The sequence below is a fragment of the Biomphalaria glabrata genome, chromosome 16 (assembly GCF_947242115.1).
Source record: "Biomphalaria glabrata chromosome 16, xgBioGlab47.1, whole genome shotgun sequence".
Lineage (NCBI taxonomy): Eukaryota > Metazoa > Mollusca > Gastropoda > Planorbidae > Biomphalaria > Biomphalaria glabrata.
This window is the reverse complement of record NC_074726.1, coordinates 15,575,839-15,588,389: the sequence shown is the minus strand read 5'-3', so window position 1 is coordinate 15,588,389 and position 12,551 is coordinate 15,575,839. Positions and strand designations below refer to the sequence as shown.

The window sequence follows — 12,551 nt, the reverse complement described above, 5'->3', positions numbered from 1 at the left end:
CTCTACACATTTTGTTCAGAAAAAAATTACAGAATAGTTTTACACTATAACTTTGTATGGTTGTTCAATTTATACACTTGAACTTGATATCTGATAGACAAACTATATTGAACACCAATGTTCAATCCCTTGATATCTGATAGGCAAAGTATATTGAACATCAAACTTAAATCCCTTGATATCTGATAGGCAAGCTATATTGAACATCAAAGTTCGATCCTTGATATCTGGTAGGCAAACTATATTGAACATCAAAGTTTAATCCCTTGATATCTGATAAGCAAACTATATTGAACATCAAAGTTTAATCCCTTGATATCTGATAAGCAAACTATATTGAACATCAAAGTTTGATCCCTTGATATCTGATAGGCAAACTATATTGAACATCAAAGTTTAATCCCTTGATATCTTATAGGCAAACTATATTGAACATCAAAGTTGGATCCCTTGATATCTGATAAGCAAACTATATTGAACATCAAAGTTCAATCCCTTGATATCTTATAGGCAAACTATATTAAACACCAAAGTTCAATCCCTTGATATCTGATAGGCAAACTATATTGAACATTAAAGTTCAATCCCTTGATATCTGATAGGCAAACTATATTGGTTTGTGCTGAAGAGGGAGGCGCCCCCACTTTGTGAGTACTGTGACTCTCGTCTCACCGTGGAACATATCCTCATTGATTGATTTTTAACTTATTTCTACTAAGTTACAATTTGAAAGTTCATTTCTAATTGTTTTAAATCTTGAAGTTATTAGTAAACTCAATAAATACAATTTATGTCATTGTGGCATTAAGTAAACGTGTAGGTGAATAGAAACAAAAACATACATTGCTTTCTTGGAGTTTTCTTTGACTCAACTTCTGTCCTTTGACCCACACATAAGTCATCTCTGCAGAGTTCTCTATCTGCAGCTGCACAGAGTAGGCCAGCTCCAACCATATTTGACAATTCATACTCTCCCTCCTTGACTACTGCAATGTGATGCTAGCAGGTAAACCTCATGACAAAACTTCTAAGCTGCAGCAAATTCAGATCAAAGCTGCAAAACAAGACTTGGTTTTGCTACTGTTCTCTTGCATACAATCCATACAAGGTGGTCACCTCTTGTTATCAGTGCATCTACAACAAAGAAATGCCCTTGTACCTTAGTCATTTGATAACTCCATGTGTCCAGAAGAGAGCACTGCACTCCATGGACTCAACACTTTCTCCCATATTTCCCCCTAAAAAGTTATTCTTTTTTGGATGGATCAAAGGTTCGGCACTTGCTTCTCATTGAGCTTAGAAAAACAACAAGCTTCACTACATGGAAGAAGAACATTAAGACCCATCTTTTCAGAACTTGTTTAGATTACTTAAACACTCTTTTCTATCATAGCCCCTTGAGATGCATTATATTGGTTAACAATGCTAATTTAAATTTTATTATTTAGACTTATTGTCATACTCACCAAGTGATTCTATCTTACAACTTGATGTATAAATTAAGAAAAACAAAAAAAGCAAACTCGCATAATTTTTGTTTTCAATGAAGATTTTATTTCATGACCCATCTGTTCACATTTACAGCATATGTTAACACTTTATATGTTTAAACAAATTAAGTTATTTTTAAATATTGTATTGTTGTATCATGTTGGCATATTATATAAAAGTTAAAAACATTAAATTCTATAAATATTAAGCTACTAGTCTTTATAACAAAATGAATATGTTCCATTCTGTACAATTTATTAACCAAGTGTACAGGGCCTCGTCTGGTCCTGATGGTGTAGATTGAGCAAACAGTCCAGGGTATGATTAGTAATAGTTATTGAAGTAAGATACAGTTGTTTTATTGTATCTGTCAGTGAGGATTCAACAAGTATTTCCAATAGCTAAGTTCATTCTCACATCAATTCCTTCCAATCTCCTATAAATTCAATTTTTAACTTAAATGCTACAGCTTATTTATCATAGTATAAACCAGAAATTAAATTAGGCAAACTTATCAATGAATAACTTAACTTACACTTTTACATAAACATGTTTATTTCACTTGGAACACCTGTTGACATTTATAGGACCTCCGCCATACCAAATGTATCCAATCACTTTTACCTAAAAATTCAAAGTATGTTTTTAAAAACCTCAAGAAATACAATTGTATCATTTCTCAACATATTCAGTTGAGTTATATTTCCTTTACTTTCTGATTCTATTCATTAAAATAGCTAACCCTCTAAAGGAAATTTATAAAACAGCAATGCTCACAATTCTTTCCTATGAAACTCTGATCTAACATTGAACAAACACACTCTGGATGGCTGTGCAGAAATCATGTAACATGCCAAATTATGACATCCAATCAAACAAATAACAGAAACAAAAAATTGACAGCATAGCCAAAATTCTATAATGCTAAAACAAGTTTGCTTGTGAAACTTCTTTTACAAGCATTTTAATTTTTAAATCTAAAAAATATATATTAATAGTAGGTTATCTTGTATCCTAAAATAAACTGTAGTTGAGTATTATGTTTTAGCATAGTGAATCATTTTACTCCTACTTATTGATGTGGTAGGAAGATTAAGATACCCAAGCGAAAGTCCCAGGTTATTATCTTGAGGTTTAGAGTTCACCAAGCAACTAGCAAGTGTTGAAATGGTCATTGCACTGGCTAAGGATAAACTCATTGGCATCTTCTGAAATAAGTTAGCTCTATGTCACTTGCCCTGAATATCTTCATGTTTTTTTTAAGGGAGACTTTGTTTGTCTTGCTACATCTTAGAATTTATGTGGTAGATACAAAACTAAATAACCCATCATTAGTTTAAAGGAATTGACCAAACTGCTTGGTTTCTGCAGGGCTGGCGGCAATGCCAAATTGTTTGGCGGTATCGTAACAACCAGATGAGGCGAGTGTTTGAAGTAAGTCCCTGTCTCTTCCAGTCTTTCCAAAGAACACCATCTCTCTGTCTCTTTGTGTTTCATTTTTGTTCATTATCAAAATAGTTTTTTTTCTCAGAATGTTAAGACATCAATTTAATTAAAGACAATCATCTAAAAGTAAATATCAGACATTGCTGCTAAACTTTTTGCATTGATATCTAAAAATCAAAATTTAGTACATGTTTATAATTTTTTTTTCTAATGAGATACCATACCCAGCAAATATTAAAAAAAAACGCCCAAATATTTTTTTAAAGCACACATTTTTTTTTTGTAGATTGTTTTCATTAGGTTAATTTATATACATACATGCATAGCTTTTTTGAGCACTTTAAAAATAGGTACACAAATAATAGAATGAATGATGAAATTAATTTTACCGTTTAATGTTCTTACATGTTTATACAGTCAATTCTTGTTAATTGGATCACCTGAAGATATGATAATTTAGGTCGTTATAGCTAGCTGGCCTATCAGAATGTTTCCTATGTTACAAGATTGGGGTGTGCTATTCATAACCTAATGAAACGTCACAACTTACTTTAATTGTTCCTCAGTACAGTGAACCCTCAACTAAAGAAAACATTAAGAAACTGCAACAGACACAAAAAAGAACAATGAGATTCATAACAAACGAATATTCACATTTGACTAGAGTAACACCTTTAGTAAAATCAATAAATTTAGAAAGCCTTCAGGATAGAAGACTCAAAAGTAAAGTAGCAATTATACATCAAACACTGAACACAAAACACAAAAACAAAATCTAATAAAATACTCAGAAAGACACAAGGATAAGGGCAAATACCTTGTTCCATATGCTAGGACAAATTTATACAAATGCTTCTTCTTCCCTAGCGCTATTAGAGCATGGAATGGGTTGCCTGAGCTAGCCAGGAAAACCAGTGACTTAGCAGAATTTAGGTCATTGGTTAATATGCATGACTAAATGCATTACGCGTAGGACATAATCATCTTCTTTTTAGAAGTAACGTCTGTATTATATAAGATAAGATAAGAATGTAAACAAGAACTACCATTGCTTACAAACTTTGTTCACTACAAACTAAAAGTACAAAAAAGTTGTTCAAAATGAGATCTACAACAAATAGGATGCACTATTGAACTGCCTAAAGTGTTCTGATGAAATCTTTGTCAAGTTAAGGAGGGGTGTGAGATAAAAGGCTCACTATTCAAAGGCTCAAATTCAATAGACCTTATTTAATTTTACTTATTAAGAGAAGTTTGAATAGCTTCAGCTGAAAAAGAAAAGAGGCTGGTCCATTTAACCAAGATTGACTATATATTCTCTAGAATGTTGGTTCACATATATTCACATATGTATTATTAAGAATAAAAACAACAATGAAGCTTGCCACAGATTATTTGTGTCTTTAACAGATGGGCTGTTTGTACAGACTACAGTTGTTTTTTTATACAACAGACATATAAGTACAACATTGAAGGAAATTTAGTTTTCTTTTGTTAGAAATTGACTGATAGAGTTAAGGACTAAACTTTCAACATATTCAGGAAACTTGCTAAGTTATTCAAAAGTTTTTAATCACTTTATTCCTAGTAAATTTTAAGCAGTCAATTTTATATTCTGTAAATTGCTGTTAAATACTAGCATTTAAAAAAAAACATACCAAGAGCTATTCTAAACACATTCTCTCATTTCTTTGATCCTATTAGTTCTGTGTTTCATCTTGAAACTGTATCATAATGGCACATTCTCTCATTTCTTTGATCCTATTAGTTGTGTGTTTCATCTTGAAACTATCATAATGGCACATTCTCTCATTTCTTTGATCCTATTAGTTGTGTGTTTCATCTTGAAACTGTATCATAATGGCACATTCTCTCATTTCTTTGATCCTATTAGTTGTGTGTTTCATCTTGAAACTATCATAATGGCACATTCTCTCATTTCTTTGATCCTATTAGTTGTGTGTTTCATCTTGAAACTATCATAATGGCACATTCTCTCATTTCTTTGATCCTATTAGTTGTGTGTTTCATCTTGAAACTGTATCATAATGCTACATTCTCTCATTTCTTTGATCCTATTAGTTGTGTGTTTCATCTTGAAACTGTATCATAATGGCACATTCTCTCATTTCTTTGATCCTATTAGTTGTGTGTTTCATCTTGAAACTGTATCATAATGGCACATTCTCTCATTTCTTTGATCCTATTAGTTGTGTGTTTCATCTTGAAACTATCATAATGGCACATTCTCCTAACCTTCTGGAAGGGAAAATTTAATGACATTGAATAGAATAGAACCTTGGGTATTTGTTACATACTACTTGGTCTTGCAGCCAGCCATCTCTCTAGTGTGTTCAAGATCCTATAAATTAACCCTAGTTTGAGCATACAGTTTTAAGTTTAGTCATGTTATACTTTAAGTAGCAAAAGTACTTTCAAATAGTTAAATATTCTCCACAAAATGTGTACTAACTGCATGTTGATTTGTTATTGGAGATTACCATAGCAAAGTGTATTCACAGTAATCTGCTCTTTGTTGACAAAGTTGACTTGTTCTTTGACTTGTTCTTTGCTTTCATTTATGAAGATCTCCTATTGTATTTCAAAGAAAAATTAAAAAATAGGATTTTTTAAGAATGCTTTTTGAAATATTTTAAAGCTTTGTAGCCTTGGGATCTTAATTTTGTCATTTTGCAATTAAAACATCAAGAAAATTTGATATTCAAGGGCAGGTGACTTAAATGAGTACTATTCCATTTGTCAGGACAGGATTTTTCCTAAAAAGAAAATGATTTTCAAGAGAAATAATTAAAATTTACATTTATTTAAATTCCTAGATTCAACTTGGAGATCAAAATTATTTTATTCTCCATTATAGTTTTTTTCTTTTCTTGTTTATTTTGTATAAAAAATTTTTAATGTGCTATACAAGTTTTCATTGACAGCAATATACCATTCATGTACAGAAAAATCCAAATGAATAATAACGGTCTTAATATCAAATTACTTTTACAAACTTTGATCATTTCGACTAGTCTTATCTTACAGTCATATAAATAACTGTTCATTACTTCTGTTCCACAATTTTACTTAAATAAAAAAGTCCAGGCTAGTTCTATTACTAATAAAAACCTAAATTTGAAAGCAATTTAACCAATTTATCCAAGGAATTCCCCCATTATATAACATTAATACAGAAAAGCACTGAGAGGGCCCCAACTTGAATAGTTGAAGTAAATGCTGGTTAGACCTTTGCCATAAAATGCCAACTTGTTCAAATTAGAATACACAGATAGAGAAGTATTTTACTGGATTTATATGTTCTCTGGTATTCTAGTGTAATGGTAATATAGCTGACTTGATTACTCTTGTGTTGTGGTAATATAGCTGACTTAATTACTCTTGTGTTGTGGTAATATAGATGATCTGATTACTTTTGTGTTGTGGTAATATCGATGACCTGATTACTCTTGTTATGGTAATATAGCTGACCTGATTACTCTTGTTATGGTAATATAGCTGACCTGATTACTTTTGTTGATTACATACTGGAAAATAAGCATAATCCCTTACTTTTTGTGTTGTTATTCAATTACTTTTCTTCTTATAACTCTAAACATTAATTTTAATTTTAATTCCCCTCATATTTAGTTCTATCTTTACAAGCACAGACTTCAGCATTAAAGCTTATGTTAATGGACTTTAGAAATTGTTTAGCTGCTTCAATTGAAACATTGTATCATTGCCTATAGGCTTTATTTGTTTGAGCTTTAAGTAAAGATCTGAATGGTTGTCCTCCTTCTCATTTGTTCCTCCTAGGAACAGCCCACATCTTTTGATGGTCACCATAGATGCCGTTTTATAACTTGGAAATTAAAGATATGTCAAAGAAAAAAGACATGTATACAATCAACCTCACAGGCTCCTATTGGTCTTATAAGACCCACTAAACTTAGGAATAAATATACTACTCTTTTTTAAAAATTAGAAATACAGAAAGAATTGTAGACTAACTTTGTGGGTAACAACCATTTTATAAAAATAAATCTGAATCATTCAGATATTTTCTTATTGTGTAAAATAACTGATTTGCCTGCCAGATATCTTTTGACTAAAGAATTCAAAATACTGCATCGTAATGCACAATCCTTAAATCCTAAAGAACTAAAGATTTTTAAAATGACTTTTCTTTTTCTCTCTCTTGTTATACCATCCTGTACTGTAGGAAATATTAAATATTAATGTATCTCTTTGATTCTGCTGTTAAGTCCACAGTTCACAAATACAAAATTAAAATACCTCTATTCAAGTCAGAACTTCATGGATTCTGGATCCTGAAACCTGGACAGCTGATCTCCAAAATGGCTCTAACAATTTTCCTAGATATTTAAAAATTGATGTATATCGCTGAGAAAAGAATTATCTACTAGCTCATTGATCACATGGGGAAAACTTTAGTTTGACCATTATAATTTTTAAAAGTAAAAAATAAATAAATGTAAATTTGGCTAGAGGCTATATCTAGGTCTAGATCCAACATTGTGTTCTTGAAAGGACCATTGCGTTCAAGTATAATAAATTAATGTTCAGGAAAATTTTTAGCATTGTCTTCTAAGTCTAGATTTAAAGCCTGATTTGTTAATAACGTACATTCATGAATCTTATGGTGTCAAAAAAATCATTGGTTTGATACCCAGTTTGAACCAAATATTTTTAAAATTAATTTGTTTTTAATGTTTTATAAAAAAAATCATTGGTTTGATACCCAGTTTGAACCAAATATTTTTAAAATTAATTTGTTTTTAATGTTTTATAAAAAAAATCATTGGTTTGATACCCAGTTTGAACTAAATATTTTTAAAATTAATTTTGTTTTTAATGTTTTATTATATTTTTTTAAGTTGTATAATGGAGGTATTGTATTTTTAAAAAAATGTATTTTTTAATGTATTTCTTGTAACGAAAATGAAAGAAATTTTAGAAGAAATAAGAAGGTTTGGCATGTAATGATAATTAATATTAAAATTCAAGAATGGACATTAAGTGGAACTATCTTTTAAAGCTTAATTAAAAATTGAATTGCACAGGTGCACAATTGGTGATGATAAAATTCTCTATTTATTGCAATCCTTGGGTACTTCTAATCTTAATTAAAATCAAAGAAATATCTCATTTTTTTATAATTGTTGATTTTTCTTTTTTTTTTTAAAAGTATAAAAATCTGACTTTAACACTAACCTGCAGAGTGCCTTCAACTGGACACACTAAACAGATGTATATAGCAAGTCTGCTAGTTATTGTTTTGTCTTGTTTTTCATTTCAGGTTTTGTTCAGAATGAACATTTTAGTGGTGACTCTTTGCTTTGTGATGAACAGGCCTTACCAGTTTTACTATTTTGTACCTCTGGTCTCTTTCTGGTTTTTGGTGATCTATTTGGTCATGGCCATTCCTCCACACGTCACAGCTCAGTCTTCTGAAGGTAAGTCCTTACTATTCCTTCACACGTCACAGCACAGGCTTCTGAATCTGAATTTAAGTCCCAACTATTCCTTCACTGTGACCCGACAGCCCAGGCCTCTGATTCTGAATTTAAGGCCTAACTATTCCTTCAGGGTGACCGGACAAAATAGTAGTGCAAAATTTCCTGACAAAATAGCGCAAGACAAAATAGCGTGGACTTATATATGATGTGTATAAAAGTACTGGATTATTAGTAATTATTTAATGTCCTGGGCAGCATTTTGCTTTATATCTCTATCTTTTTCAATATTAATAGATCTGAAAGTATGCCATATTTGCAGAGAAGAAGAGTACTTTACATTTTATATCATTCACCTTTTCACCAATGTTAAAATGCATAAAATGTTATGGGGAATTTGTATGACTATTAGGAGGACAACTATATTGGTCGCCAGTGAAAGTTTGTGTGTGTATAAATCTGACTAGTATCTTAACCTATTTTCGAAGTACATTTTTGGATTGTTATTAAATGATATATTTTGAATTTATTCATTTTAGCTTATTATAATTTTTGCTTACTGTCTGTATATTAATGTTTTAAGATATCTAAAGTGTTTCCTGCAAAATGACTGAAAAATAATGATATCATTAAAACAAAAAAATATTACAATATCTTAAGTATTTTGATCAAAATGACTGAAATATATTTTTTCTGAGCTTTTTTGTCGACGCTATTTTGTTTGCACTATTTTGTTGATTTTGTCGGGGTACCATACCTTCACATGTCATAGCTCATTCCCTCAAGATATATGTCCTAACTATTCCTTCTACAACTCAAAGCTTGTCTTCTAAATGTAAGTCCTACCTATTCCTCTATACATCATCACAGCTCAGTTTTCTGAATGTAAGTCCTAATATTTTCAATTAAGATAATTTGTTATTGTTACATAAATGTAATATTATTTTTTATATAGCAAGAACAATTTATTATTAGGCCTGTTATTAATACAATCTATTTAGACTTTTAAAAATATAATAATTTTTACCCAGTCAATATCTGACATAATTTGTTCAACAGAATAAAGGAAGCTGGTTTATGAAACTTAAAAAAAAAATTGTTTCAATAGAGTTACAAAGACACATAGAGATTTGACCTTGAAAGCCAATTGATTGTTTTTTTTATTTTACATACTATGTTGTTTTTTCTTACTGAAATAATAAGCTTATGGTTGTATTTATTGATTCAGCCAATCCAATGCTCTACCTGTACATGATACTCAAATTTGTTGCCTTGATAGTAGTCATCTCCCTTTTTTATTTATCAGAGGTAAGAGTTTACTTCATGCTTGACCTGTTAATGCAAACCACTTCAATAAACAGTCTGAGTTAACTAAGATATTTTTGGATGTTCTTTACATAGAACTTGAATTATTATTACATAAATAATATATTTATGTGTGAAACCGTTCCAGCGATTTATTAAAGCTGTTTTTCTCAATTTTTTTTTATTAAACATATTGTCTTGTTCTGTTGTAGATTGGACTTATATGTATAATATTTTACTTTTTCTATAATATAGTTTAATATAATAGAATTTCAGACATAATATATTATTGCTAATATTTTGACTGAAGTACTTAATTTTAATGCTTTTATGATAGTTAACCTTCTTTGAAAAAAGTACTAATAATTTGATTTGGCATTGTTCTGATATTAGTATCACTCATTGGATAATTGTCATAATGTTTTTTTTTATTCTCAATCAAAAGAAAAAATATTAAAACAAAAATAATTGTTGTTTTCTATTTTTGCAGGTATTCTTTGAAAAAGTGTTTCTCACCCGTCCTTTAAAAGCCTTGTTTGTAACATCAGATGATTCTATCCATGAGTGGAGGTTTAGATGGCAGCTGGATCGTTTTGTAAGTGTTAAGATCTAGGGCATGGTAATAAATAAATCAGATAATTTCAGGATCTTTGGGCGCCTTTGAGACCACCCAGCTCTAATAGATACCTGACATTAGTAGGAGAAAAGTAAAGGCTGTTGGTCTTTGTTTTGGCCACATGACACCCTTGATAACTGTAGGCAACAGAAACAGATGACCTTCACATTACCTGCCCTAGAGACCACAAGGACTGAAAGGGAAACTACTACTACTACTACAGATTCATTAGATCTAAAAATGTCTGGTTTACACAAATATTAAATATTTTTTTTTGCACATTTTAATTTTAATAACATAGCATGATTAATTTTGTAGGGTTATATTTTATATACTATACATATACTATATATTATATATTTTTTTAAAATAAATTGAACTTTTAAATTCAGAGTCCAGTGTATGGTATGCTGTTTGCCTTTGGTTACAAGGTGTTAGTGCGTTATAAAATCATCAAGGATGATGGTCCAGGAAATTTGTTTTCAAATACTATTTCTTGGACGTTATGTGCACTGTCACTAATTGGCATTGGGGTAAGGCATTACCCGGTTGTTGATGTTGTTATATATTTTTATAAGACCTAATCATATAATTTTTAAAATTAAAACTAGTTAATAAATATTGTTAATAAAGCAGTGAATCCTGTTTAAATGGATAATACTAAATGTATAATCTTTTGAAGTCCTAGTTAATACAACATTTGAAAATTATACATGTAATCCTTTAGTTCATCTTGTGACTAATTGCTGTATCTTTTTTTTTCAATCTAATAATTCATCAACATTTTAATTTGGTCCTGTGACGTTTTAATAAACAGTTTATAAGCAGAAACATTTATGTAATGATCTATAAGCCTCACTCTAAAATCTAAATCATGTAATATTTTGTGTTATGTTATTTGATGTACTATTGGTATCTTCCATCATGTGGGTTCTTACATCTCCAGAGTTATGCTGTCTTCTCAGTATTATGTAGCAGTAAAGTTCAATGTAATGATGTACATTCCTACCTGGTCTTTCTTCCAGTAAGTGCATTTTTTTAGTCATAGACTTCACAGAAATTCATTGGGATGCTAACAGAGTGGCTGTCATTGGATAGAGTAGCTAGTTCTTAACTAATTGGTATTTATATCAAATCCCCCTTTTTTTTAAAAAAGTTAATCATCCAACTCATATCAACTTGTCCCCGCCATGACCATGTGATATCAACTCGTATCAACTCTGGTCTCAACTGACCCTAGTCAAAAAGATGTTAATCTTTTCATGCTTATCTGATTCCCCAAACTCACCCTAGACCCATTCATAAAAAAGATATCTTTAACTTTTCCATACACTATCCTTCATCCAAACAGATGATCTATTTAATTTCACTTCTGTTTAGGAACAATATTAAAGAGTAAGATATTTAAATAAGTCTGTTGCATCACCCTCCTTTCAAAACCTTAAGCAAGGCAGGAGAGCTTATTCTAATTGGTACAGTGATGTAAAAGTAAAAAGTAGATTTGATAAAAATAATTCTCCAGTTATAAAATGATTTTTTTTTCTTTTTCTAGAACTTTTAAATATCTGGTTTTTATTATCATGTTATTATGGCACTCTAAATGAAAGCAAACTCAATTTTGTTTTAAAATGCCCATAGAACTTTTTCGAAAGATAAAATTGTTTCTTAGCCAAGAGTAATTTTCTAAATTATCACTATTTGAGTTGGACACCTGAGTAAGGTATAGTAAATGATCTTTATACATTTAAATACAAAAATCATTTGTACACATTTTTTATTTCAGATTATTTCATTTATTTTGTTAAGAAATGTTCTTGGTTGCCTTCGTACTAGATATAGCTCTTTCTTTGCTTGGTTTGGTAAAATCTCTCTAGAGGTAAGTGTTGACTTTCATTTTTGGCTATTTATACTTTTGTTTGATCATAATCTCCAGTGCTGTCAAGGATGTAAACAAGTCTGTAATTGCTGCAACTTTGCACTGTTATTAAAAATGTATAAACTTTTATTACTTTCTTACTCTTAATACAGTAACTAGAAATCAGTTCCACAGACTTATTTCTTCACACAACAAATGAAGAATAGATCATTTACATAAATAGTCCCTTAACTGTAATCATCAGCTGCATAGTCCAACATCGTTACATTTCATTTTGAACTTATTTAATTCTTCTTTACAATTTGTCCACCACTTTCTAACAATCAACCTTTTGCTC

The 12,551-nt window shown here is 30.3% G+C and overlaps 1 protein-coding gene across 2 annotated transcripts in view; it reads left to right on the top strand.

Moving 5' to 3' along the window:
• Positions 1-12,551, top strand: part of LOC106063404 (N-acetylneuraminate 9-O-acetyltransferase-like) — a 57,306-nt gene that overhangs the window by 36,225 nt on the left and 8,530 nt on the right. Inside the window, exons 15-21 of one of the 2 annotated variants that reach the window (XM_056013984.1) lie at positions 2,863-2,925; positions 8,261-8,417; positions 9,646-9,725; positions 10,213-10,317; positions 10,731-10,871; positions 11,285-11,362; positions 12,122-12,214. In XM_056013984.1, coding sequence (XP_055869959.1) covers positions 2,863-2,925; positions 8,261-8,417; positions 9,646-9,725; positions 10,213-10,317; positions 10,731-10,871; positions 11,285-11,362; positions 12,122-12,214 — 717 coding nt within the window. The remainder of the gene's footprint in view (positions 1-2,862; positions 2,926-8,260; positions 8,418-9,645; positions 9,726-10,212; positions 10,318-10,730; positions 10,872-11,284; positions 11,363-12,121; positions 12,215-12,551) is intronic. The other variant, XM_056013985.1, reaches the window with a different exon arrangement.